This window comes from Thermothielavioides terrestris, chromosome 2 (genome assembly GCF_000226115.1).
Source record: "Thermothielavioides terrestris NRRL 8126 chromosome 2, complete sequence".
Taxonomy (NCBI): domain Eukaryota; kingdom Fungi; phylum Ascomycota; class Sordariomycetes; order Sordariales; family Chaetomiaceae; genus Thermothielavioides; species Thermothielavioides terrestris.
The window spans coordinates 9,184,250-9,211,790 of NC_016458.1; the positions used below are offsets into that span (position 1 = coordinate 9,184,250).

Below are 27,541 nucleotides of genomic sequence, written 5' to 3' on the forward strand. Positions count from 1 at the left end.
CGTTCTGCCATGTCGTTCCGACGATCGGGAACCAACCACGCACCGCCGACGTCATCCCTCTTCCCCGCCGGCAACGTTGCTGTAGACGCTCAGGGGACGGTGGATCCAGTCCACAATGAGCGTTGCTTCGCTAGTGGGGAAAACGATGCAGGGCAAGGGAGACCCTCGACGCATCGTCCGGCTATCAGAGGCACCGGTCAGTCAGGAGGGTAACAGCCTGGGAGCGGCCTAGCTCAGGAAGAGCTCAGGAGTTCGCGCCGCAGGATGCGGCACGACTATAAGATGTTGAGCACTCCGGACCACTGCGAAGGAGACGGCTACCGCTGAGACCAGCAACCCATCTGTTCGGCCCATCCAGCAGAGCTATCGAAACCATGGCGCCCTTCTCATTGAAACACGCGGCCCTTGCGGCGTTGTCCTTCTACAGCCTGCCCACCCATGGAAAGCCAGTGCCTTCAACTGATGTCAGTGTCGCGAAGCGGCAGTCCGGCTACAGGAACATGGTGTACTACACCAACTGGTGCGTATTTGCGCCCCAGCGGGCTGGATGACTCGCGGTAGCCTGCTTGCTGACCGCACCCAGGAGCATCTACGGCCGCAACTACCAACCATACCAGCTGCCGGCTTCGCAGCTAACACACGTCCTCTACGCCTTTGCCAACCTGCAGTCCACAGGACAGGTCGTCCTGTCCGATACGTGGGCAGACATCGACAAGCACTACGCAAACGACTGTACGCAGGAACCCCCTTTTTTCAGAAATACTGGCACGAGCAAATACTAACTGCAGACCCAGCGTGGAACGACCCGGGCAACAACGTCTACGGCTGCGTGAAGCAGCTCTTCCTGCTCAAGAAGGCCAACCGGCAACTCAAGACGCTGCTCTCAATCGGCGGCTGGACCTACTCGACCAACTTCCCGGCCGCCGCCAGCACGGCCGACACGCGCGCGCTCTTCGCCTCGTCCGCCGTGCGCCTGGTCGCCGACCTCGGCTTCGACGGCATCGACATCGACTGGGAGTACCCGGCGGACGCGACGCAGGCGCAGAACTTCGTGCAGCTGCTGCAGGCCGTGCGCTCGGCCCTCGACGACTACGCGGCCCAGTACGCTCCCGGCTACCACTTCCTCCTGACCGTCGCGTCGCCCGCCGGCCCGGCCAACTACGGCCACCTGCCGCTGGGCGACATCGCGAACGTGGTCGACTTCTTCAACCTCATGGCCTACGACTACGCCGGCTCGTGGTCCAACACCTCCGCCCACCAGGCCAACCTGTACCCGAACCCGTCCGCGCCGGACACCACGCCCTTCTCCACCTCGGCCGCGATCAACGACTACATCGCGGCCGGCGTCCCCCCCGCCAAGATCATCCTGGGCATGCCCATCTACGGCCGCTCGTTCGACGGCACGGCCGGGCTGGGCCAGCCGTACACCTCGGTCGGGCAGGGCAGCTGGGAGGCGGGCGTGTGGGACTACAAGGCGCTGCCGCGCACGGCCGGCGCGCAGGTGATCTACGACTCGGTGGCCGGCGCGACGTACAGCTACGACGCGTCGGCGCAGGAGCTGATCAGCTACGACACGGCCGACATGGTGCAGCGCAAGGTCAGCTACCTGCGCCAGCAGGGGCTGGGCGGCAGCATGTTCTGGGAGGCGTCGGCCGACCGGACTGACAGCCAGAGCTTGATTGGCACGAGCTGGAGCGCGCTGGGAAGCGCCGGCGACGGGGTGCAGAACTTGCTGAGCTATCCGGATAGCCAGTATGATAATCTCAGGGCAGGGTTCCCGTGAGTCGGGAGAAGTGAACGAAAGGGATCTCACGGGAGAGCAGAGATGTCAAGCGCAGTGGCGGGAAAGGGCGCACTGAGGAGCACATGTATGATACCAGTGGGCTTCTTTTTCCCTTTCTTCATTCTTTTCTTCTCATTGTTTTCTTATTTTTTTTTTATTGACCCGAGACTTATTTGTTCTCAGGCCAAAACCTTCTGCTTCATGTTCATAGTTGAGCAGCTTCTTTGCTTCTATTCCACGTACATCTTCTCACTTTTCTTCTCGTCATGGGCTCTGATTGAGAGGAACGCAGGAGGCTACGTTGCTCAGAAGCCCCGGGCCCGGTTCAGATGACCGTACCGAGCTGTGCAGCCAGACTGAAATCAGTGTGATGCCATTAATCCGACTCGCTCTGTCTTCCACATCACAACGACACTAAGGTAGGTAAGCGAGCAGTGGCAGGTGCTCGATACTTATGTGCCATATTCCTCGGCCCTACGCAATATCCCGGCCAATCACTCCTGTGGCTGCCATGCGGGGTCAGAGGTTGTCTCGCACAGCACTGTGTAAGACGCATGAGGCTGAGGCGGCTAGCCTGCTCAACTGATCCCACCCGTGATGCCCAGCGGACCTCATACATGGTGTGTAGTGTACAACTTTCTCTCGTCACTGACCCCGTCATATCTGAGCCTGATGGGAAGGTCCAGCTGACAATGGGACAGATCGGTCAGTGCGCAATCCACGAACGCCGCCTGCGCCGCCTGCGCTGCGATGGTTGGATGTGATACGTGCGGAGGGCGAGAGGATTTTCGCCCTGGTGTCTTACGATCTCGCCGGGCTACTGCAGTTTGCCTCACACGGGACACATGGTTGGCCGCATAATTGGCCTGTCATGGCCTGGAGGGACTCGGCCAACGGCTTGTGTAACTCTCTGGTGCAATCGCTGGCTACTGAACCCAACTTTTCCATCACGGACCGTCTGTCCCCGGCCCGGTAGTCCTCTGCCGCAGCAGTCCTGGGCTCCTACCAGTCTATAACTGGAGCGCACCCTCATCTCTTAGTCGTCCTCTTCTGCCGCCGCTGCGGGCGGTAATTCTCTGCCACAGTGACTTGAGTGACTTGGTTCCATGCGCATGTATAGAAGTTCTAAAGCAGACGCGTGCGATATGCGGCCTCCCGTTGTTGTCCACCCATGGTCGTGCCAGGGGTTTGGAATCCGGCCTACCTACCTAGGTCTCGGATCGGTGTATCCACCGGTTGCACGAGCTCTCGCCGATCTGACCGTCGCAATCGCGCCTGGTGTACAAACACCACCACGAAGTGACACTCACCCTGGAACCGCGGGCTCGGGATGGTAACTCGATTTCGATCTGTCGGCTGCCGCAATACCAAGCCACGAATGACGTTTCAAAGGCAAGGAACGCCCCGACACAGTTCGATTCCATCGGCTCGGCTGCCGGGAGTCTAGGCAATTCCTCTCGCCGTCAGGGGGACGGCGAGACCTGCAGACGCCTCGATTCCCAGGGATTGGGTCACCTGGGGCGAGCATTAAGTTGGATTTTTGCGCGGCATCCCTACTTCGTGACCCGACACAAGCAAACTCGAGAGGGATTGTGGTGCAGCGATCGAAGAAGATGCCGCAGACTCCCGGCCCGGAGACTGGTGACTGGTGACTCTTAGGGCGTTACGGGGGCCCCCTGTGTGCAAGCATCGCACCAATCCCCCAGACACAGTGCCTTCATGCTGTTTTCAGGGCTGTTGAGGACTGATGTCTCAGCTTGATCCAAGCGCCAGATGAACTACACAGTAGTCCACGGCCACGGTAACCAAGGTTAACTGCGGAATACCCAGCAAGCCCGCGCGGGGGCGACCGAGTGCTTGTTTGCTTGGGGCGGCGGGCCAAATTCCGCACCCCTCCCCTGCACACTCGGCGTCGATGAGCGGATCGTCTGCACCTCAACATCGCAGCCTTTCGTCCGGACATGATCCGACGGGTGGCCCTGGCCTAGCAAGGTGTGGACCCCGCTCGATAGTCCATGGCGCTGGATCTGGACGGCCACGAGAACGCCGTGGCGCAGGACCAAGCTGGGTGTCCAATACAGCAGGCCGTTCAGGCAGCGGGGTCGTTGACCGCGGCGCCAGGTAGGCGATCTCGCAGAATAATCTCATCGCACCTAACTAACCGCCAGGCCGGATTCGCTGGGGAAGACGGGCTTCTGCGGCGGGATGCATCCATGGATGGGACTGATGAGACGACGTCGACACGCTTGTGCCCGGGTCCCGCCAAGCTGCCGCCGTCTCTCACAGCGCCGCCTCCTGCCAGACTGACACATCTGAATCCCGATCACGGCTGTCCAGTGACGCCAGTCGGTCGCAGTGTCCGAGAATCCGGCTTGGTGGGGGTTGGGTACGGAGGTGGGCAACTACCCGCGCCCGTCGCCGTCCTGAGGCGTGCGAGCGTGGCAATGCTCAACACAACTCTCTCCAGGCGGTGAACGAGGGCCCCAACAGATCGGCATGAGCATGGCTGTGACTCTGCGAGTTTGCGACGGGGGGGTGCCGTCGAGGTAGCTAACGCGAGTGGGAAACGGGTTGACGAAGAACGGGCGCCTTCCGTGTTTGGCGGCGGCCGGCCAGCTGTCCTCTGCATTTTGTCCCCGGCGTTTTCGCGAGGCCTGCATTAGCTATTTTAGCGTTTTGTGGCGGACCCAACGAACGGGTGCCGTGGTGGCCCGTATCTGAGGGTTCGTGGGCTTGTGGGTCGAGCCGGTTCTGGACAGTGCTCTGCAACAAGGTTTGTGCGCGATCACAGATGCAAGCTGAATGGGGAACCTGACGAGGGAGGCATGTCCGATTGTGGTGGACCTTATTACCAGGGTGAGCAACAGGGTCTTCAATCGAGCTCCCGCTTTGGGACGCCAAGTCACGATCCCGGCTGCCGATCATCCGCCAGCGGCAAGCGTCAAGCACAGTACGTGACCAGTGGACTCTGGTACTGGACCTGCCTGCCGCAGTTCACTAGTACTGTGCGCGGTGTTGCGTCACAGCAATCCCTCATCGCGGCGGCGTGGCCGCAGGAGCACTGGAGCACAAGAAACTTTGACAGAAGCAGAAACATGGAAGGCACCAGCGCCAGGGTGCCAGGGCCGGCAAGATGGCAGGGAAGAAGGTTGACGTGGCCAACAGTGGCACAGCCGTGTCGGCCACGGCCTGCATACAGCCCGAGACCTGAAATTGCGGTAGCGGCTGCCTCTGTCTTTGCATTGGCAATCGCGCGCGGGAGTTTCATCAGCGTTCCATGGACTTCCCCTATGAGAGGCCCTAACAGTATGGAATAAGAGGAAGTCTCCCTCGTTGGGCCGCGGCGGGCATGGATGTACCGACGCTTCTAACTCCTCCGTACATGTCTTCGTTACTGTGTAGTCGGGTGGAGCTCGGGTGCGGGTAGTGTACTGTAGATCGATGGATGCCGGGCGGCGAGGCGTCCGATGGGCCGGGGAGCCTTGGGAAGATCGGTGGCAGCCGGGGGCCCCTGGCCCAGATTCGCCCCGGCGCGATGCCTGGGCCAAGAACCTCAATGGGCAGACGGGAGAGAGCGTGACCTGGGCTGGGCTGCGTACCTCTGGTATGTCCATGCCTCCCAGGGGAGTGGAGGAGGAGAGCCTGGGAGATGCTGTCCATTCACGTTGAAGCTTGGAGGCATGCGAGCCGCCAAGCAGACCACCCAACTTGAGCCAAGCCGACCGGGAAACCCACCCCGGGCCCGACATGTCCAGACAGGACTTGCGTGGCAGAGAACGCTCGCAGGGACCGCGGCAGTGAGCAGCCAGACCCCCGCTAAGATCAGGGCAAGAAGGAGCGATCCGCTCACCCCAGATTCGTTGCCCATTAAACCCTGCAATCCCGCGCCCTGGGGCCCCGGACCGTCCCTTCCCGCTCTTGCGGCTTGCTTAACCAATCTTCCGAGCGCCATCGTCATTTCCCATGGCGGCGTCCAAACGCACAAGCAGCACAGGCGGCAGTCGCGGGGCCGGGGCTATGGGTCAGCCCAGGCAGCTGCCTGGGTCCGCGTGCGAGGAATGTAGAAAGCGGAAGCTGCGATGTGAGAGATACTCCGAGCCCTGAGAACCTTGAACCTTGGCGGGCAATGGCGATGAGGATGACAATGCCCACCCCACCTCCCCCCATTGGTGTGATGCTTCAAGTCCGGCCCGAGCTGACAATGGAAATCAAAATACTCAGGTGACCGGCAGCGCCCGCAGTGCGGAAAGTGTGCCGACGCTGGCATTGTGTGTGAAATCAACAACAATCGTCTGGCCAGGGGCCCCAAGAAGGGCGACCTCAAAGCGCTTCGGAGTCGGATCGGTGAGTTACAAACCGGACTTTCTCCCGACCGGCCCGCTACTTCATGGCCCGGCATTGTCAAATGTCATGGCCGTGCACGATGCTGAGATCCGAGCGAGCAGTGGCCCTGGAGCGCCGCCTGAGCCTCGACCACGGCGACGCGGCCCTGTCGATTCTCGTTGGAGACCCTGCCACGACGACGACAGACACAACTGCTGCGACTGAGAGCCCGACTACCACGTCCGGGTTGGAGGGCAACTCCACTGCACTCGTGTCGCCGTGCCAGACCCAGCCGGTCTGGGAGGGCACCGAAGTACATGTCCAAGTACCTCCCATGACCCCAACGAGCGGCCCCATGGGTCTTCCGGCTTTCAAGCTCCCTCCCACACCACCGTCGCCACCCAAGAGCACCTTTGTTGACGACCTAATGCGTGCGGATCTGTACGTTGCCATCAGACACGCCTTGTTCCCCCTTCTTGTCGGCTCGCCCCCAGATGATCAGCATCCAAAACGTGGGTGCCAAATGCTGACCATTTCACACCTCAAAGAGATCAGTTGTATTTTGACCGGGTACACCCCAACATCCCCATCTTCAACCACTCCCGCTATTTCTCCCGGGCGCGACAGACAAGCTGGGCCAACGGGCCAAACTATATGCTCTGCCTCCAACACGCCATGTGGACCCTCGCCATGGCGCTCTCCTCGCAGTTCGAAAGTTCTCGCGAGACGCTCTACACCGAGACGAGACAGATGCTCGAGGCGCTCGACATGGCCGACGACGATTTGCACCCCGTGCGCATCGAGCAGGTGCAGGCCTGGCTTCTCATCGCCTTCTACGAGCTCGCGCGCTCCAGCTACCGCCGAGCTTCGATCAGCGCTGGACGGGCATTCCGGCTCGTCCAGCTCGCACGGCTTCATGAAGTCGACAGCCCGGGAAACGCGGCCGAGGACGAAGAAGACCGGGTGGTCAAAGAAGAGAGAAGAAGGACCTTCTGGGTGGCATACTGCCTCGATCGTCTTATATCTATGAGAAGTCGCTGCCCCTTGACTCTCACGGAGGAAGTGGTAAGTGCAATGAATGGGTCGCACAGATTTTCCCCGGCTGGGCCCGGGTGATCTCCATCTTCTCACCCGGGCCAGGTTTTGACAGTCGACTTATTAACCATGTCTCACGTCTCATGACGGCAGCTCTGTACCCGGCTTCCATCCCCGGAGCTGGCCTTCCAAAGCGGCCAGCCCATTCCGGGGTGCTTCCTGTCAGAGGCGATCACGTCGGGCGACCACAACTTCTTATCGCCGCTGGCTGAGGCCGTGCTGCTAGTCACCATTTGCGGTCGCGCCCTCTCACACGCCCAGGTCTCAAGCGTGGAGCAGGCATTTGGCAGCCCATCGCTTGACTTCTGGCTCCGGCACGAGTGGCTTGACAGTATGTTGATGAGGTCACTCGACTGCCTGACCGTGAACACCTCCGTAGTGTCGGCGATGGTGGACCCCATGCTGCTGTTCGCGTTCATGATGGCACACGCAACGACAATATTTATGGGCCAGATCGCCCAAGCATCGGGCATGGACAGTCACAGCCGCGCCGCCGCCGTGGAGTACCAGCATCGCGCCACGCGCGCTGCACGGGAGATTGCCGGGCTCGCGAAAGCACATGAGCGCATTGGTTTCTTCAAGGTAAGACACCCTGCGCTGCCCCGACTGCGCGTCCCGCCCGTGTCACGGAACGCAATGCGAGGCTAATGCACAAGCTACTATGCGCAGGCCCACACGTTCCTGCCGTTAGCCGTCTTCCTTGGCGCGTCGCAGCTGGCGGCAGATAGGAAGCGGAGGTTGGACACCTTCCAGGACGCAGAGCACGACTCGTCACTCGACGGCGAGCTGCAATCTTGTCTGGATGCTCTGAGGAAGATGCAGAGCTTTAATAACTTGGCGAGGGAACATTTAGCTGTGTTGGAGTCTCTGGAGTTTGGGTTCGGCGGTTTGTAAGGTGCTCAATCACATACGTGCTCAGGATATCCGATATACCCAGGCCGAGGTTTTGGTTGTTTTCTGTCTGGTCGTCGTCACTCGTCAGTTGTCAGTTTGCGTGTCTCTCAGGCTCTGGGACATCGCCGCCGGGGTCCACCCGCCGGGCGCGTAGCAGAGCTCGAGTCCGACGATGCACTTGCTGGCGGTTGGGGAGCTCGTGGTCGTGTGTACAGGATATTGAGCGACTCGCGCGGGCGGCCGGCGTTTTCGCGAGGAAGGGGTGTTGTTTGGAAAAGCGGTTGACCACTCACGCTTTGGCGGCTGTTATATCAACTGCCATTTCCGGTGGCTGATGTTCTTGGAATCGAATTAGGATCTTCGGAGACTATGCCTTCCACGTTACGGATGATGCTACAAACATATACACTAAATCAAAAGCGAATCAAAAGCGTGTGCCGAGTTCTACGTGATTCGTCCTACATCAAACGGATTGCTGAGCAACCAGAATTGAAAGCGAGGTCGAAATGAACTTCAAGTTGAGAAGATACGCCTTGGTATCCGCCGTATTTCGCCAGAGTCGTCACATTTGTGCGACGAAAGCAGGAGCTCCATTCTCAGAGCGGACGGGGTCTCTTGTTCTCAAAACCAGAACAGGAGCGACGAACAGGAGCGAAGCTGCCGACCACTTCCACAGGTGTTAAGCACCTTTGCCTTTCGACCAACCAGGCCACTATTGAGGCTTGGACTTTTTTTTTCCATTTTCACTTGAAGTGATTGGCCTCTCAAACAAGGATTCCATCAAGCATCCTGTGGGGCCGGTCTCGCCTTTCCCCGCCACAGCGAACCGATCACAGTCAGATATGGCGAATTGGCCAGCAGCATGTGAGCGAGCCCCAGTGGTGGTCAGGTAACCGTCAATCCGGAGGAGCGGGAAAGCTGGGCACGCCAGTGAAGCATAATCAGGTACGGACGTTAATAAGATCAGTTAAAGCTATATGTCACTGTGGCTGTTCTTCACGGAGCGAAGGGTGCCTCACTGTTACCCGAAGCGTTGCAGCGGCAGATCTGCTAGCGAAAAAAAAAAAAAAAAAAAAAAAAAAAAAAAAAAAAAAAAAAAAAAAAAAAAAAAAAAAAAAAAAAAGGGGGGGGGCGGAAGAAGCTGTTCTCCTCCCACGTCCCTCCATGTCTTCGGCTTGTTCGGTCACTGGTTTGCCCCTCCTCAACAACAGAAAGCCCCGGTGGTCGATCAAACGTGATCGGGATCTGCGGACGATCACCACCCAAGCCCGTGGGTGCAGTACACTAGTGTACACTAGTTACATCCGTACTATCGTTGTCCATCAACCGTCAAGGTTCTCTTCAAGCTTCTGCTCCGCCTTGGCGAACGACGGGGCATCCCAAACAGAGGTAGGGAAAGAAACGCAACCTCCAAACGCCTTCAACCGCATCACCGTAGCCCTCTTATTCATGGTGCCCGATTATGGCTCACCAGTACGGAGTAGACTACTCACAGCAGCAAAACTCAAACCCTCAAACAGCCACGAATCTAGTGACAGAGGACAACTGCAGAAACCCTCGCGGCGGCCCATCCATGAACGCAACCCTGAACCCATCCCACCCCTATACGTATTCCCAACCCCCCCACCTCCCCACCCCCGCTTCCTCCACTCCCAACAGTTCCCGCAGGCCCGCACCGCACAGCATCCCACTTCCAACCAACCACCACCACCGCAAAAACATCCACCCATACCGCCCTCCAAGTTTGTTATCGGTCCCCACGGATCCGCGCCAACCTTCAGTAGCCTATTGTAGTAGTGTAGAGCAAGGCTTCTACATGATGTACGGATTACATACATGCAGTTAGTGTGCATCTGCACCTAGTGGGCCTGTTTGCATGCACCCCTGCCTGCATGCATGCACCTACCCTCTGCAGGCTAAGACAAACCACCTAAGCCGGATGATCGACGAACCGGCTCCTCACCGCCACGGCGCGCGCGAGCGCCTCCACGCTCGGGCTCTGCATGATCTCGAAGATCGACAGCTCGGCGCCCGCCTTGAGCGCGAGCATGTTGCGCAGCTCGACCGCGACGAGCGAGTCGACGCCGAAGTCGGCCAGCGACCGCGACGCCACCGCCGCCACCGCCGCCGTTGGGTCCCCGTCGTCCTGGCCCGCCGCCTCGGGCGGCAGCATGAACATGTCCGCCAGCTTGCGCGCGAGCCCCTCCACCACGCACGCCGTCGCCTCCTCCAGCGTGGTCGCTGCCGCGAGCCGCGCCGCCAGCTCGTTGGGGGATGACCGCCCGCTTGCGGCCGCCGTTGCGTTGTCGGTTTCGTTCCGTGCTTGGCTGTGCTGCTGGTAGGCCAGGCAGGCGAAGCGCCGGTCGCGGGCGAGGGCGGAGCCGTCGGCGTGGCCGGCGGGGCCGGCGTTGAGGCCGAGGGCGAGCGCGCCGGCGTACGGCGTGCGGATGGCCGAGCCGAGGGCCGCGAGCACGTCGTCTTCGCTGAGCGCCGTGAGACCATGCCGCTGGAGCGCGTCGATCGTCTTGCTGCCCGCCTCGTCCTGGGCCAGGTATCCCACGGACTTGACGGTGCCGAGGTCGAGCGAGACGCCCGGCAGGCCGCGCTCGACGCGGTGCCGCGCCAGCGCGTCTTGGAAGGCCCCACCCGCCGAGTAGTTGGTCTGGCTGGCGAAGCCGACCACGCCGATGAGCGAGGAGAGCATGATGTAGAAGTCGAGGTCGTCCGGCGAGGCGAAGTACTCGTGCAGGTTCCAGCTCCCCTGGACCTTGGGCGCCAGCGCGGCTTTGTGGTCGTCGAGCGCCATGTGTTCGAGCACCGAGTCCTGGCAACACAAAGTACGTAAGCAAATCGCATGAGTGCGTGCGCGTTCAGTCGCGTTCGTGCTTACCCTGAGTTCCATGCCGCCGTGAATGATCCCCTTGATGGGTGGCCTCCGGGCCCGGGCATGCTCGTCCAGAGCCTTGGTCAGCTCGGCCTTGTTGGAAATGTCGCAGCCGATCGCTGTGACGTCCACATTGTGGCCGGTCGTAGCAAGCTCCTCCCGCAGGCTCTCAACCCTGCCTCCCGTTCCTGCGCTTCTCGAGACGACGACCAGATGGCGTGCGCCGTGTTCGGCCAACCAGTGGCAGATCGACTGCCCGATGCCGCCAAACCCGCCTACGACCAGGTACGACGCATCGGGACGAAGCCTGACGGCGGCCGTCCGGGGAACAACCTTGAGTGCGCGTGTTAGTAATTAGTCTCCTACGTTAAATAACCAGGGGGCTTAAGAGTCACTAGCAGCACGTACCGGAACCAGCGTATCAGGGGTGACAGACAGCACAATCTTCCCCAGGTGCTTGCCCGCTTGCATCAGCCGGAAAGCCTTCTCGACGTCGGAGAGCGGATACACCGTGATGGGATGCACCGCGTGGATCTCCTTCGCCGCGACGAGGCGGACGACGTCCTTGAGTATCCGGTTCGCCTGCATCGGTCTCCGCTCGCCGAGCGCCACCACGTCAACGCTCGAGAACGAGACGGCCCTGGTGAAGGCTTCCATTGCGAGGCTGTTGTTCAGCTCGAAGTCGCGCTTGCCCAGCTCTACGAAGCGCCCAAACGGCGCCAGACAGTCGAAGCTCTCCTGAAGGAGCGCGCCAGCCAGCGAGTTGAGCACCACGTCCACTCCCTTGCCCTGCGTCGCCTCCCTGATGCCGGCCGCGAAGGACATATCACGGCTGGAGAAGATGTGGTCGAGTGGAATGCCGTAACGCTCCGCGGCAAACTTGCGCTTCTCGTCGGAGCCAACCGTGATAAACACTTCTGCGCCGACGCGCTGCGCAAGCATGACGGCTGCTTGGCCCACGCCGCCGGTTGCCGAGTGAATGAGAACCGTCTCCCCTGGCTGCAGACGGGCGATGTCGTACAGCGAGAGGTAAGCGGTGACGTACTGCGTCGGCAGGGACGCGGCAGTCTCAAAGGTCATGTCGCTCGGGATATGCACCGCACTGGTCCAATGCACCCTGGTCCGGCTGCCATAATGGCCTCTCAGCAAGACCGCCACACGGTCGCCTGGCCTGTAGCCCTTCGCCGCAGCGCCCGCGCCGACTCGCCTGACCACGCCGGCACAGTCGTAACCCATCACCCGCGACTTCAGTTGTCCCATAGCAACCATCACATCGCGGAAGTTGACACCAAACGCCCTTGGCTCCACCTCGACAAAGTCTTCCGGCAGGGCTTCCGCCGCGCTCGGGTCGTCATCAAAGACCAGCGTGTCAAGCAGGCCCGGGCTGCCGATACCGAGACGAAGTGGACGGTCGGACTGCAGGAACGGCTCGAGTCGCGGCGCGGGCGACTCGTCGGCCTGGCCGAACACGGCCTTATTCCGGTCGGCGTCCTTTACGTATCTCGGCACCTGGATGACTCCGTCTCTCTCCGCAAACTCGTAGTCGCCCGCCGCCTCCGCCGCAGAGTGATCGAAGAACGCCTTGAACACCTCCGTGATGGACTGCACCGACTCGGCAGACCACAGCGGCTGGGACGGGTCGAGGTCCAGCGTGCCCAGGGGCTTTCCGGCGTACTCTTGTCTGAGAGACCGGAGGAACCCAGAAGCGAGGCTAGCGAGGGGATTCACGCAGGCGTCGGCACCGCCCCGGGTCACCCAGAGCACACCTTTGGCCTTGGTGCAAACGGCCTTGAGCGCCTCGAACCGCGCTGCATCCGCATTCGCTAGCACCGGATGCTCCGGGTCGTCCACGAGGACGCAGACTTTGTTCTCGTCGACCGGCGCGTACTCGAGAGGATGGACCGTGGGCACCGTCCAGGTCAGCAAGCCGATGGAGAGCCTCAGCTGGTCAAGCCAGGGTTGCGGCGTCGACGCTGCGGCCGTGACCAAGGCGATGTCGAAGTCGAACTTGGGGGGGTTGCACGCAGCGGTCGACGACATGACGCTGAACGAGTACAGCTCCTCGTCGTCGCAGTCGCGCACTTCGGCCTCGACGCCTCGGAACCCGGTCTGGCGCAGCACGCGGTCCCACAAGGGCACCGTCAGCGACGGGCTGAGTTTGCGGTCTTCCTCCTCGCCTTTACACGGTGCAGGCTATCAGTAACTGCGCAATCAGAGCAACGCATGATGATGATGATGAACTTACTGAGCCACCATCCCTGGAGGAAGCCAAACACAAATTGGATATCCATCTGATCCTTGGTGGTCTCCATAATGAACAGCTTGCCGCCGGGCTTGAGCAACTTCCTCACGTTCGCCATCGTCCTCTGCATCGACCGCGTAGCATGGAGCACCTGGCAGGCGATGACCAGATCATAGCTGCCCTCCTCAAACCCCTGGCCTGCAGGCTCCTGCTCGATGTCGAGCTTCCTGAAGCGCATCAGCGGCGCCCAGTCGCGGAACTTCTCCCTGGCGGCCTCGAAGAAGCCCGACGACACGTCGGTGAAGTCGTACGAGGCGAGGAGGTCCCGCGGCGACGAGGGCCCGCCGCTCCGCGCCAGCGCGGCCAGGATCTGCGTCGTCGCGCCGCCCGTGCCGCCGCCGATCTCGAGCATCCTGGCGCGCGGGTGCTTGTGCGCGTACAGCGCGACCAGCTCGCCCAGCTTCGCGTTGGCGCGCGCCCATTTCAGCCCGTCCAGGTAGTACCGCGTCAGCAGGCCGTCCTCGAGCATCAGCTCGAGCGCCGTCACCTCGTTGCGGAGGATGGCCACGATGTGCGAGCCGAGCTTGCACACGAGCTCGCCGTTGGTGCTCCCCGTTCGGACCTTCTCCAGGAGCTTTGCTCGTTCTTTGGCCGTGGTCTTGGCCCAGTCGCTGCTCCCCGGAGCAAGCTCGCCTGTCCGCGCGAGCTCGACCTGAAGTTTCATCCAAATGTAGAACTTCTTCTGGTGCCACTCCATGCGTTGCACGTCGGACGCCGTGAGCTCGTCCAAGGCGTGGCATATGTAGAAGAAACACGCCCGACGGAGATCCATCAGCTGCTCGGCTTCCTTGCCAGATATCTCGCTGCCCAACCTCTTCTTGAGATGCGAGTCCTTGAGGAACGTAATGTCGGGCGCCCATTTCACCGCGGCAAATTTGTCCTGTTCCCAGGCAGGCGCTTGTTGACGAGGAACGTCGCCAATTGACTGGTACACAAACCCGTCTGCCGTGATGACGGGTGACCGAATGGCGTCTGCATTGTCGGCGGCGGCGTCGGCGACGGTGATGGAAGCGGTCATGGTCTGCGAGTCGACGTGGCTCAGGTCTGTGTAGGCCTTGAAGGGGTGCCCAGCCACGGCCGCGATGCCGTGAGCGACCCACAGCTTGCGGATAGATCTGGGGACTTTGGGTGTGCCAAGAGTACTCCCGGCTCCGGGCACCGCCGTGTAAGCTGCCTGGAACACCGAGTCCAGTGTAGTAGGATGCACAATATGCGGATGCTGGTGCCGCTTCGGCATGGCCGACTCGGAATCGGCGATACAGAAGGACGTGACCGACTGCTTGCTGCGGGCACGAATGCTCTTGAGGTTTTGGAAGATGGGCCCATGGCAGATACCACCAGATCTCAGGCTGGCGTAGATGTCCCGAGGACTGATGTGGACTCGGTATGCCGAATCGTCCACTGGTTGGCCGAGTTTGTTGTGTCCGGGCAGACGTACGTCGGTCCTGCCGGCCCCTTGCGCCTCCTGGGCATCGTATTCGACCAGAATCAGACCTTTGCAATGGTCGGTCCATTTGTTGTCCGAGGTGACCGACTGAACCAGGAACTCGGACCAGTCCTTGGTGTCGAGCGCCCGGTCACCGCATGGTCTCAGCGAGAGCTGCAGTTCGATGCCCTCGCTTGTTTCCGGAACCACTAGGGCGTTGAGTACGTCGACATCCCGCATCCGATATCCATGGATCTTCCTGCTTCCGAGCTGCCGGAAGGCGAGATAGTACGCTCCCTCGATCGCCATGGACAGGTAGCCCGCCGCAGGATAGATGATGTTGTTCTGTACAACATGATCCCTAACCCAAGGAACGTCGTTGATGCGGATAAAATGCCTCCACGCAGGCGCGCTCATGTTGGTGCCAAGGACGAGCGAGCCAAGCAAGTCATGAGGAGCCTCCTGGCGGTTCCTAAGGGCTCTGTTCGTCCTCGGTTCGTTCCAATGTCTTGCCTGGTGGTTCCACGGGTAGCGTGGTAGGTCGTGCAAGACCTTCAGCCCGTGCATGCCATAGGGGAAATTGACAGCGGCGAGATTGACAGGGTAGCCTCTCTGCAGGAGGTTGCTGACCAGTGCGTGCATTGTGTCCACAGCGTTCTGCTTTCTGACCAAACAGCTTCCGTACGGGATGTTGACGTCGCTGAAGTCGGCCATGCCCATGATATCATGGATCGGCCCCGAGAGCGCTGCGTGAGGCCCGACCTCGATGACCATGTCGACAGCGGGCTTGCTGCCGGGGGCCTCAAAGCACATGCTGCAGAACGCCTCGACGAAACGCACAGGTCCGGTCAGACTCTTCACCCAATGGGCGGGGCTTCCAATCTCCTGGACGTCGTCCAGCCGGGTCCCGGTCGCAGGGGACGAGAACACGATGTCGAGCCGGTCCTGGGCGGGCCGGACCTTGCCATCCATCGAGGCGTAGTAGGCATCCGCCACCGCCTCCATGTGATGCGAATGCCAAGCCGCGTCAACTCTGAGACGCCGGGCGAAGACATTGTCTTGCTTGAGGATGCTCTCGAGCTCGTCAATGCCGCAGACGTCGCCGGAAATGGTAATGCTGCTGGGACTGTTCTCACAGGCCAGCACCACCTTCCCGTTGGAGACCTGCGACAAATATTTGTGGCCGTCTTTGGCGCCGAGGCCGACGGCCATCATGCCGCCTTTCCGGGCAAACTGGCGATTTGACTCCGAGGCCAGCCCGCCGCGTGCGTATGCGATGGCCATGGCCGAGGCGAGGTCGAGGGCTCCGGCAGCGTAGGCCGCGGCAATCTCTCCGCTGGAGTGGCTTGTCACTGCCGTCGGGTTGATCCCCCAAGCTCGTAGCAGCTCTGTCAGTGCAATCTGCACCGCAACACAGACTGGCGTGCTGTAATCGAGCTGGTTCACCCTCGAGGTTTCCTGGTCGCGGCTGAGCTCCTCTGAGTTGTGTTAGCGAGACTGATTTTGCTGGTCCGCAGCGTCGTGTCATACCTATCACATTCCACTGTGCTCCAAGGCTCTGCAGATGGCTGTTGCAGTCCATCAGAGCGGCCTTGAAAACCGGGTACGCGTCGATGAGCTCCCGTCCCATGGCCCACCACTGCGCACCCTGGCCAGTGTACACGAAGCCCAACCTCGGAAGAGCGCCTCGTTTGGCGGGCCTGGTCGCCTTGCCGGACTCGAGGGTTTTGATGAGGTCTGTGATGCTGCTGCCAGCAAACGACGAGACCCAGGGAAACTGTGTTCGACGGTGGCCGAGCGTGTAAGCCAGGTTGTCCAGGAACTTGTTCTCGTCGCCGACTTGGACGGTCCGGAGGTGTTCTCTGAGATTGTCGGCCATGGCTTGCGTGGCCCTCTCGTCCTTAGCGCTGACCACGAATACGCGGGAGCGGCCCGCAGAAGATGCATCGCTGTGACCGTTGGAGTGACCGTTGGAGTGCCCGTTGGCGCCATTCGCGTGGCCGTTGGCGGCGCCATGGCCGTTTCCGTGGCTGGTTGCGTGGTGTTGGAGCAAGTTGGAAGAGGAAGAAGCGACAAACGAGCCGTATTCTTCCATGATCACATGGGCATTGGACCCGCCGTACCCGAAGTTGTTGATGGATGCGCGCCTGATGCCCTGGGTCTCTGGCCAAGGTTCGAGTTCGGTAGGCACCTAGTAGTTACCGCGCAACAGTCAGTGGGCGGCTCACCAGTGCGGCACACCTTTTTGTTCGACAGGAAGTCTCCCGCTGAACGAACCTTGAGGTTCCACTCGTCGAGACGCAACTTTTCGTTTGGCTTCTCAAAGTTGATGCTCGGCGGGATCTGGCCCTTCTCTAACGCCAGCGCGACCTTGATGATTGCCGCAACACCGCTCGCGGTCTCGGTGTGGCCGATGTTCGTCTTCACCGAGCCGATTCGGAGGGGCTCGCCGCCCGGCCTGGTGTCTTTGAACACCGAGGCGATGGCCGCGACTTCAATGGGGTCTCCTGTCGGCGTTCCCGTGCCATGCGCCTCGAAGTAGGCCGTCTGCGCCGGGTCGAGGCCGGCTCGCCGGTAGCAGTCGCGGATCAAAGCCTCCTGTGCTTCTCCGCTGGGTGTGGTAATGGTTTCCGTCTTGCCGTCCTGGTTGATCCCGCTTTCCCTGATCACCGCTCGTATCGGGTTGCCGTCACGCAGCGCGTCGTCGAGCCTCTTTAAGATCACCGTAGCAGATCCTTCGCCGCGGCCGTACCCGTTGGCGCGGCTGTCAAACGCATACGACTTGCCGTCTTTGGAAATGAGTCTGTCTCGTAGTCAGAGAAACGCACCGAAACCGGTACGCTCACAGCTCTCCGGCCAACTCACGTCATCGAAGACATGGCCAGGAACATGTCTGGGTTGAACATGAGATTGGCGCCGCCCACAATCGCCATATCCGACTCCCCTGCGCGTAAGCTCTGGCAGCCCTGATGGAGGGCTGTGAGGGTCGTGGAGCAGCCGGTGTCGACCGACATGCTGGGCCCGCGCAGATCGAAGAAGTGGGATAGACGGTTCGATGCCATGGCCGCTCCGGTCCCCATGAGGAGGAACCTGGGCAGCGAGTCGGGGTCGCGGATGAGGCCTTCGTGGTAATCGCGGAAGAAGGAGCCCGCGAATACCGACGTGTTGGAGCCCGCCACATCCTGTAATGTTATACCGGCTGCGAGAATTTAGCGTCCACCCAGGATCGGATTGGAGGATGAGAATGATTGCCGTGGCGCCGGCGCCGTCTTACCGCTCTCCAGCGCCTCGTAGGTCGTCTCTAACTGAAGCCTGAACTGGGGGTCGAGAGCCTACGCATCATCAGCCCCCATTTGCCACATCAAGACCAGAGATGCCATGCCAGGGTCACTTACTGCTGCGGTCTCGGCTGACAGGTTGAAAAAGTGGGCGTCGAACAAGCCGATGTCTTCTGTTAGGAAATGGCCCCCAACGACGTTTGTCTTGGGTATCGCCCGTATCAGCACTCTGTCTCACTTGCCTACTGGGAACCTCCGCCCACTGCTCACCCCGTTCAGTTTCTCGAAGTTTGGGTGGTAGAAGCCGTCAATGTTGAATCTGTCCTTGGGTATCTGGGACCATGCGCTCCGGCCCTCAGCCAAGAGCGTCCACAGCTTCTCCGGGCTGTCGACATCGCCGGCGAACCGACAACTCATGCCAATGATGGCAATAGGGCTATTGGAAGTCATCCTGCAATTTCTCTCCCAGCAGCTAATCAAAGGGCAGCGTTATCCAAGGTGAGGAAGTTCAAGGGACCGCGGTGTGTTGCAGCCCAGCGTTAAGAGGGCTACGGGTGGTATAAGTACGGAGCCGGCATCTCCAAACTCCCGACTTGAGCCATCGCCATGGGTGGTAGATACTATCAACATCTCCACTCTAGCGTCACACGCACAGCCATGGCCTCATCCGATGAGACGATTAACTAAGTGGGTTCGTATGCCTTCGTGCGACTGCTCCCGGCCGCTCGAAATCGGTTAGTGCTCGAAGCAGCATCGATAGCCGGGTTTATGTGACAACTCGTAGCTGCCGTTGAGCCCCTCTCCTTGAGGGGTTGCGCGGTAGATACTCCGACGGCGCCGTCGACCGGCAAACTCCGAGTCTCACTCCATCGAATCGACGAACCAGGGAAGGCCGGAGGGTGAGACCGGCCCCTTGGCCGGCCAGTCGAAACCTGAAAGCTGCATGTCATTAGCTTCAATCCAGCAGAGTGTAGAATAGATGCGCCAAGCAACGTGCTGGCCTTTTGCATTCCAAGTCCCCTCGGGGCCGGCACGTGGTCCGCATCTCGACTTCCATCGTTCTGAGGCCAGCCGGGCGAGGATGGGACCCGTTCTGCCGAGAAACTCCGGGCTGACCCACATACAAAGTCCGAGTCCGGCGCACGGCGCACGGCAGCCGGCAGCCGGCGTCCAGGGGGGCGGACGCAGCTCCCTGCCTGGGGCGCGGGAATGAGGCGGTGACGAGTTGCATCGCTGGATCGCAGAAGCGGTCGTGTCGTTTGTGCCGCCTTGGGATCAGTGCGCTGCATCTGGCTGATCATTGGCTTCTTTTGATGTGGGGGTCGCCGGCGCCTCGCTCCGGGGGTTGTTGGTTCTTCTGCGCAATCGAGACAGACTCCAGGGACTTGCCGACGGAATGGCGGCGATCCTGAGCTTGGGTGAACTCCACTACAACACTTGCGAACGACAACACTGCCTTCGGCGACCTTGGGGCGCAAATCCTTGCAGCAGGCCCCCCAAGCCCGCGCCTGTGGCGGGTTGCTTGTTTTTGTGAGATGGCATCACAGCGGATTGCCAGCCCCAATCGGGATGTTTGCGGATAACTCTTCCGCACTGTGTGAGCGTTGCACCACCCGGGTTGGGGCATGCGCATGAATCACTACCTGGTCGACCAAGGACGAGGTTGGAGGGTGCTGTCTGGCGGGCTGGACTAGGCGATTAATGATCGGGCAAAGGGTTGATGCAGAGACCTTTCCTTTGGGCAGCATGGGAGTCAGTCCTGTGATTGCAGTCCTGTCATTGCGTTAGTTTTGGGCGTGATCGACTCCGTTCTTAAAAAGCGCCAGGGTAGCCAGGACCCCACATCGTCAAGAGAGTCGGCGTTTTTCGTGAGCGATCTGGGCTGCGAGGTTGGTTCCTGCTTTAACGCTCGGTTCCTCCCCCACCTACCGCTAGGGCATCGATACCACCTACCTAGGTATGTCAACTTGCTGTGCTCGGCTTGGGTCGGCCTGGCCCCCGGGGCCGACGGGAGGGAAAGTGCAGTGGCAGCCAATCGCGATGGTTGGCGGCTCGGCAGAGGGATCTTTGATCTAGCGCTCTGGGGATCTCGGGAAGGTGCAGTCCAATGCCCAACGGGGTTAAGTGGTCGCCGATCGCCTTGATTGCACTCTCCACACCATCCACTCAGCGTCTGCACGGATTACTTTTGCACCGAGGATGTCTGACGATCCCGCGGAATCGGCGCCCCAACGGCGGGCCGTAAACAGCGAGGATCGGCTGTGGTTCTTCAATCACCATCATACACAGTACGGAGTGCGCAGACTTGCAACATACCTGGTGGTTACCTAACTTCACAGTTGGCTCAGGCAGGCGCCGGCTTGGCTGACCGAACTGTCTGCCGAAATCTGTCGGCGCAGAGTACGGACCGCGGATCGCGACAGCGCACAACTCGCTCACTCGCTCACTTGATGGGCGCTCCTGCAGAAGTCCATATTACTGATTTTGGCGAACATAGCTGACGGAACCGTTAATGATGGCGTTGTACCCCCGGGGCCTTGATGTCTCCGGGAGCCTCGATGTTGCGCTCGCCGCCTTCCCTCCCCCACCTGACTGCGCTCATTGCCATCATCCGCTACACCTAACCCACACAGCCTGCCTACTCTTTGTCCCTTGTCCTTGTCTGGAGTCACAACTTCCTTCACCAGGTCCCTGCTGAGGCTGGCGTTTCTAAGAAGTCTTGATCCGTCGATCGTCGATCCACGCGTCGGCGGGAGGGTCTGCGATATCCTCGGCCGTGATGGTCTCCCTCGAGCAGATCAGGGCCTCAAACGCCCGCATTCCGGAGTGTCTCCCGGCGGGGATGGTGGTCGTCTTTGCCGGCGGCACCAGCGGCATCGGCGAGACCACCATGCGCCAGTTTGCCAAGCACGCCGTCCAGCCCAGGATCTACTTCGTCGGCCGCTCCGAGAAGGCCGCCGCCCGCCTCACGGCCGAGCTGACCACGCTCAACCCGGCGGGGAAGTACCGCTTCATCAAGGCCGACCTTTCCCTCCTGCAGAACGTCGACGATGTGTGTCGCGAGATCAAGACCGAGGAAAGCCGTATCAACCTGCTGTTCCTCACTACGGGCACGCTGATCACAGGCAGAGGTAAGCCCCGTTTTGCATTTCAACGCCATGCTCCCCGCCTCTCTTAGATACTTTAGCTATATCATTCGGCCCGAGGCCCTGTTAGCCACCAGGTTAGCCCTAGCTGACCCCCTCCCCATTGTAACAGACACAGCCGAAGGACTCTACTACCCGACCGCAGTAACCTACTACGCCCGAATCCGGTTCATCGTCAACCTTCTCCCGCTGCTCCAAAAAGCGACCGGGCTGCGACGCGTCGTGACCGTCTTCGGCGGCACCAAGGAGGGCACGCTGTACGCGGGCGACCTGCAAGGACGGTCGTTGGCGGGGGCCGGGGGCGGCGGCGCGGCGGGGGCGGCGCTGCGGGCGCACACGAGCTCCATGATGACGCTCGCGCTCGAGTCGCTCGCCTTCGAGGCGCCCGACGTCGCCTTCGTGCACTCCTTCCCGGGCATCGTGCGCACCAACCTCGGCCGCGACCTGCGCGGCTCCGCCGGCGGCGGCGCCGGCCTCGTCCGCTCCGCCCTGCGCGCCGTCGTCGGCCCCATGATCTCCGTGCCCCTCGCCGAGGCCGGCGAGAGGCAGCTCTTCCTCGCCACCAGCGCGCGCTTCCCCGCCCGGTGCGGAGTCGACGTCGCCGCCACTGCTGGCGTGCCCCGGGCGCCCGGGGTCGGCGTTGCGAGGGGCAGCGATGCGCGCGACGGGAGCGGGGTGTACTCGGTGAGCTTTGACGGCGAGCCGCAGGAGGAGAAGGTGGAGGAGGCGGTGCAGAAGTTGAGGGACGGCGATCTGGTCCGGAGGTTGTGGCTGCACACGGTCGGGGAGTTTCTCCGGGTGACGGGGTCTGAGTTTGTGTGAGACGGGGGTTGGCGAATGGGCTCGTACTGGGTTAACGAGGTCATGAGTCGCCGGAAAGGTCATACACGAGGGTTTCTATCCATTCGCCACTGCGTGTTTTCCTCACCGTGGGTTGACGCTGGGGTGTCAGGCAGCGGGCGCCTGATACCCGGTTCCCGGGAATGGTGTACCCGGCGTGGTGTAACAGTTGTACGTCGGTTTCTTTTCTTCTTTCTTTCCTTTCTGTCTTTTTTCCTTTCTTTTTTTCTTTTTCCTTTTTTTTTGTCAATATATGATTCGTGAACCCCTTCGTGTGTCGCGTGCACCGGGCTCGGAAGGTTCACCGTCGCCCTCTTTGCCTTTGTTCCTGGCTACAATAGCACAGATTCGTTGCTCAGACTTGTTGTGCAAAAGGGTATTCATTGGCCCCAACTTGGAGATAGTATCCCATGTGGTTCAGATCAAGGGGACTCTGATTCACGCTCAAACCGAGCAGTGTTTAGAATTTTTGGGTACGTTCACTTGACTTACCCTGCTTGTTTCCAGACACTGCTTGCTTTCTTCTCGTATTGGGCCATTTATGACCGCAATGCAGAGACTGGATGAGGTTCGGCTGCTGACGGTGTCTGCCACGTTTCCTGGGCTGAGGTGATTAACGATTCAGCGCACAGTTCCAAATAACTCAATCAACTCAGTTATGAGGCTCTATATGAGTTGAATTGTGTGCATGGTAATGACAAAAAGTTAATGCAGTTGATCAATCTGTTGTCAAATCTTTATTGATGCGATGAGCTTCGTGACCGGCTTCGTTTGCACGCTAAACCAAGAGAGTAGGACGAAAACAGGAACAGGGCGGTTGGTGGTGGCTGTGGTCTGAAGCCTGGGTTAGGAGGCGTATTACAGGGCTATATATGAACAAGGCCATTTTCGCTGAAGTGCGTTGAAATGGATTGAATTCATTTGGGTGGGTTTGAGTCGTTCGAAACCTTGATCTGGTTGATCCGTCGACCATGTTTAGACGATGAGAAATGGACGGCTCAACAACCAACATCGCTATTCTCACGACAAATCACACGGAGACGTGAAGAAAACGAGCAAAATTTAGCGAAGTGTGCCACTGAAGAACCCTAATTCCAACGCCGCAACCTTCCCCATGGCAACTGCAACCTCAAGTTCCATCCGAGTAACAGAAAAGCGATGGTGGAACAGACCAGCCCAAAGTATAAAATATATGCCTGAGGACAGGCGGACAGTTCTCTCCCAGCCCATTCACTTGTCGTGGTCGTCGGCGGACTTCTCTAAGGTGCCGGCCAGCTTGCGAAACATCTTGGCGGCGTCGCGCTTGTCGCTGGCAGACCAGCCATGGGATGAGGCCATGGCGGGGACGAGAAAGCTGAGGAGCTGCTGGTAGCTTGGCTCCTCGTGGCCAGCCCCAGCCCCCTCGGCATCGCCGGGTGCATCAACCCGGCTTCCCGCGGCTGCCCTCGGCGCGGCGTCTGCCCTCCTTGCGGCGGAAGTGCGAGCGCTCCCGGGGCGGCGGCTGGGGCCTTCTCCAGCCGCCGCGTTGCGGGAGGGGCCGCGGGGGGGAGGTGCGGCGTCTGGCACTTCCGCGCTCCGACGAGTCCTGGGGCGCGGGCGTGAAGCTGCCCCGGCAGGAACCGGAGCAGGGCGGGGAGCGTCCTCCTCGGCCTCGTCACGCGCACGTTTGTTCCTCGTGGCGGGTTCTGCAGCATATGTAAGGCATCAGCATCAACGTCAAAGAGCACCGCGGCGAGGGGCGCTAAGCTGATTTTCGGTCCGATGGAGACGTACCGGCGGAGTTGTCGTCGTTGTTCCCGGCGTAGAGGGAACAACATGTCTTTTCCCTGCTGGTGAACTTGCAGTTGGCGCAAGCCCCCTTGCCAGCAATTGGGGAGACAACGCATCCGACAAATCTCCCCTTGCCTTCTGCGCATCTCTCGCACGGGTTCTCGGCCTCTTGGCCAGTGGCCTGCATCAGCGCGGCCTCGCAGTAGCCCTGGCGATCCCTGTTCAACAACATGAGTTAGTTTTTCTCTGATCGGGACATCGGGAGCAGTTCGGGAGCAAAGGAACTGTCTCGGGAGCAAACAAGAGCTCCCCAAAGCTAAAGATGGCGGAAAAGGCAGAAAAGAGCTCAGGTTGTCTTACCACTTAATGGGGGGAGTGTTGCCGGCATTCCTCAGCTCAACATCGCGCGCCGGCTGCTCCATGTCAGCAACGGTTGCAATTGCCATACGACCATTAACGGTCCAACGAGGCCTCGGAAGAAGAAGACTTACAGCCAGCTTCTTCATCTCTTCGATCGCGATGTTCGTTTTCTCGCATTTCTCAACAATGGCCGCGAAGGTCAAGACCTCGTTGGCCGGCGAGGCAGGAGAGGGGTTGCCGCGAGCTGACATCGTCGTGGTATTACTCGGTCCTTGATGAGTGCAACTGGTTGTCCGGTAGCTGATCAGTGATCGAAGTCGAACGATCGTCAGTGGGATATAATGGAAATGAGGTATCTGGAGTGGAATTTGAATAGTTTTGACGCGCTGGTTGGGGATCACTGATCAATCGGCCGTAGAACTTCAGCGAAAATGCGCAGAACTTCAGCGAAAATGTGCAGAACTTCAGCGAAAATGCGAGATGAATTATTGTGAGAATGACCTCGAGGAGGGCTTGCACAATTTGAATTTAACTGGCACCGCCTGTCTCCGCTCTGAGCCCTAAAGTCAATGCCCTAAGACCGGGGGGAGGAGTGGTTGACGGGGGTTCAAGAAAGGCCAGGCCGGCGCGGCACCTTGCTGAAGACACAGAAAGTCCGGATCGGTACACTGTGAAGTGCGGACCGGAGATCCCGTTGTCACTTACACGTTCAGCCGCGGTGTGGGGCCGGAGCCGGGTGCACGCCCCTGTTCGGCTTCCGCTGACAGCCGAGTGGGGCCGATGCAATCTCCACCTGTCCTCGGCTCGTCAGTGGGCCGCCCAGCGTCAAGCTGCAGCGCCGCTCCTCCATCGCCTGGGAGTCCGAAGCCGAGTCTGACTGCCGCCTGCCGCGACAATGTCCAAAGCGCAATTGTTCCAGTTGCTCCCACTGCCCGACGACGGGCTGGAGCAGGTGCTCGAGTACGCCTCGACGCTGTCCAAGGCCGAGGCGGCCGAGCACTTCAGCAACATGCTGGGTGACTCACCCCAGGTCGTCGAGTTCATCTCCGCCTTCAACGCACGACGCGCCGATCCGAGGCCCGCGCCGGCCGCTGTGCACTCCGCGGAGACCAGCTCCGGTCAGAACTCCGAAGCCGACGCCGTGCCGAAGCCCCGCCGCGCGCCCAAGAAAAAGAAGCCGGCCCTCCACACCCCGCCGCCCCGCCAAGTCGCGTCGTTCGAATCAGCGCCAGGCACCGTGTACAATAAGAAGGACCAGCAGGAAGACTACATGCCAGGCGCGAGGTCGGGCGCGTCGACGCCTTCAGCTTCAAATCACAAGGCCAACCGTGGCAAGACGACGGCCCCTGAGCCCTCGAAGCCTCCCCCGTCTGCGGCCGCGGGGACCCTCGTATCGGAGCTCGGCCTGCCCAAAACGAAATCCCATTCCAACCCCGTCTCCCGCACCTCGACGCCCGGCCCGTCCTCGTCCCGCAGCCGCGCTCCCGCCGCGACAACAAAGGTGTCCATCACGGGCGGCGTGCCGATGCACGGCACGTCGACGGCGCTGGCCGACCTGGACCGGGCGATCCGCGCGCTCGAGATCACGACCAACCCGACGCACGCGGCCAACAGCGCGGCCGGCATCGCCGCGCGCCGCTGCAACTGCGTCGCGACGCGGCACCCGCTGCTCGAGGCCGCGCCCAACTGCCTCCGCTGCGGCAAGGTGATCTGCGTCAAGGAGGGGCTCGGGCCCTGCACCTTCTGCGGCGCGCCGCTGCTCAGCCCGGCCGAGGTGCAGGGCATGATCCGGGAGCTGCGGGCCGAGCGCGGGCGCGAGCGGATGGCGCTGGACCGCGAGGCGCACCGGCGCGCCGCACGCGGGCCCGGTCCCGGCCCCGGCGCCGGCGCCGGCGCGGACGACCTGACGGTCGCCGAGGCGATGGCGCTGCAGCACCGCGACAAGCTGCTCGGGTTCCAGGCGCAGAACGCGAAGCGGACCACGGTGCGGGACGAGGCGGCCGACTTTGACGCGTCGGCGGTGGGGAGCATGTGGGCGAGCCCCGAGGAGCGCGCACTGGCGCTCAAGAAGCAGCAGCAGCTGCTGAGGGAGATGGAGTGGAACGCCAAGCCCGAGTACGAGAAGCGCCAGCAGGTGGTGAGCATCGACCTGACGGGCAAGAAGGTGTTCAAGAAGACGGTCAAGGTGGAGCGGCCGCCGACCCCGGAGGAGGAGGACGGCGATGGTGGCGGGGGAGGAGCGCTGCCGGTGCTGGGGGAAACGGACGCCGCCCCCAAGGGGCAGCCGGGGGCGTTCAGCAAGAACCCGCTGCTGGGCGGCTTGATCAGGCCGGTGTACGATGCCAAGGGAAAGGGAGCCGAGCTGGAAGGGAGGAGGGACCGGAGTACGCGGTGGCGGAGGGTCCAGGATGACTTGGACGACAACGAAGCCGTCATCCTTGATGGCGGTATTTACGGGAAGGGCACAGAGGCGCCCGCTGCCACGGCTGGCGATGAGCCGGCTTGCGGCTGATTTCCTATCATACATGCATACACTATTCACTGCGTCAAGATGCCACACTCACGCGTGCCATCACTGGGGTGCGGAGCTCGGGTGTCTGGTTCCATGACCAAGTGCCGCGTTGCGCCGGCGAAACCCGACACGTGCAGAGCTCCTCCCCTTGAGTCTCCTGTGCCTTTCTCTGGGATGTGAGCGGTCCGAGAGCACAAACAGCGCCAGGCCGTTGGAAGTTGTGATGTTACGGCTTGGTTCCCGAGCGCCGTATACCTTATGAGGGGCTGTGATAACGGCGTTGCTTGGGGGAGGGGGGGGGGGGAGGGAATCCCTGGTCTCCGGCGCTGAGGTGGTCACTGCCACTGTTCCACAGCTTTTAGAGAAGACGGAATACTGCACCGCTTGTGGGCCTTGGGAGCTTGCGGGGCATGGACTGGGAGGAAACTCCAAACATCAACCTCAAGACTCATGTGTAGCGTCACAGGAACCAGCTGAAGCTAGGTGTACCCGAATAAAACTAGGCGCCAGCTCGGAAAATACCTCCCTCTTTTTGTTTCTTTCTTTCCTTCCTTTTTTTTTTCTTTTCTTTTTCTTCTTCTTTTTTTTCCCCTTTTCATCTTGTCGATGAGAATCAGGACCCATCAATTGTTCGGAGACAGCAATTCGAGGTACGGACAACACACCCCAGGAAACCCCGCCCTGCTGTGCTTGAGGTGGTTCTTGGCGGCGCGGCGGCGGCAGGGGCTCGCAGCTCCACAACACTGCCGACGGGAGCAGTTCACTTCAGTACCTCCCATCCCTGTCGATCTCGAGCGCGTCGCACCCACCCATGACCCCGACTGCCTCGGGAGCGCCAGCCGACGTCAACCTGGAAGCATTTCCACCTCCGAAGCAACAACTCCAGAACACGCATGATTCTTTCTACCAGCCTCTGCGTCCAATGCTG

The 27,541-nt window shown here is 60.8% G+C and overlaps 6 protein-coding genes across 6 annotated transcripts; 4 read left to right on the plus strand and 2 right to left on the minus strand.

Moving 5' to 3' along the window:
- Positions 1 to 374: 374 nt before the first annotated feature.
- THITE_35183 (glycoside hydrolase family 18 protein) lies at positions 375 to 1,783 on the plus strand (the record flags this gene model as incomplete). Its single annotated transcript, XM_003653589.1, has 3 exons — positions 375 to 520; positions 584 to 732; positions 795 to 1,783. 3 exons carry the CDS (start codon positions 375 to 377, stop codon positions 1,781 to 1,783), a joined length of 1,284 nt encoding a protein of 427 aa, XP_003653637.1.
- A 3,963-nt stretch (positions 1,784 to 5,746) lies between these two features.
- THITE_118254 (uncharacterized protein) lies at positions 5,747 to 8,095 on the plus strand (the record flags this gene model as incomplete). The annotated part of the gene is made up of 6 exons (XM_003653590.1): positions 5,747 to 5,864; positions 6,005 to 6,190; positions 6,229 to 6,547; positions 6,655 to 7,171; positions 7,295 to 7,783; positions 7,871 to 8,095. 6 exons carry the CDS (start codon positions 5,747 to 5,749, stop codon positions 8,093 to 8,095), a joined length of 1,854 nt encoding a protein of 617 aa, XP_003653638.1.
- A 1,930-nt stretch (positions 8,096 to 10,025) lies between these two features.
- On the minus strand, positions 10,026 to 18,435 carry THITE_2088794 (uncharacterized protein; the record flags this gene model as incomplete). Its single annotated transcript, XM_003653591.1, has 10 exons — positions 10,026 to 10,919; positions 10,986 to 11,312; positions 11,388 to 13,156; positions 13,225 to 16,185; positions 16,238 to 16,870; positions 16,936 to 17,510; positions 17,573 to 17,906; positions 17,982 to 18,039; positions 18,103 to 18,189; positions 18,256 to 18,435. The coding sequence occupies 10 exons, from the start codon at positions 18,433 to 18,435 to the stop codon at positions 10,026 to 10,028; spliced, it is 7,818 nt and encodes a 2,605-aa protein (XP_003653639.1).
- Positions 18,436 to 20,764: 2,329 nt separating this feature from the next.
- Positions 20,765 to 21,953, plus strand: THITE_118252 (uncharacterized protein; the record flags this gene model as incomplete). The annotated part of the gene is made up of 2 exons (XM_003653592.1): positions 20,765 to 21,116; positions 21,244 to 21,953. The coding sequence occupies 2 exons, from the start codon at positions 20,765 to 20,767 to the stop codon at positions 21,951 to 21,953; spliced, it is 1,062 nt and encodes a 353-aa protein (XP_003653640.1).
- A 1,248-nt stretch (positions 21,954 to 23,201) lies between these two features.
- Positions 23,202 to 24,352, minus strand: THITE_2088796 (uncharacterized protein; the record flags this gene model as incomplete). The annotated part of the gene is made up of 4 exons (XM_003653593.1): positions 23,202 to 23,656; positions 23,745 to 23,959; positions 24,102 to 24,154; positions 24,233 to 24,352. The coding sequence occupies 4 exons, from the start codon at positions 24,350 to 24,352 to the stop codon at positions 23,202 to 23,204; spliced, it is 843 nt and encodes a 280-aa protein (XP_003653641.1).
- Positions 24,353 to 24,996: 644 nt separating this feature from the next.
- Positions 24,997 to 27,121, plus strand: THITE_2154907 (uncharacterized protein; the record flags this gene model as incomplete). Its single annotated transcript, XM_003653594.1, has 1 exon — positions 24,997 to 27,121. The coding sequence occupies one exon, from the start codon at positions 24,997 to 24,999 to the stop codon at positions 26,611 to 26,613; it is 1,617 nt and encodes a 538-aa protein (XP_003653642.1). The 3' UTR covers positions 26,614 to 27,121.
- Between the last annotated feature and the right edge of the window lie 420 nt (positions 27,122 to 27,541).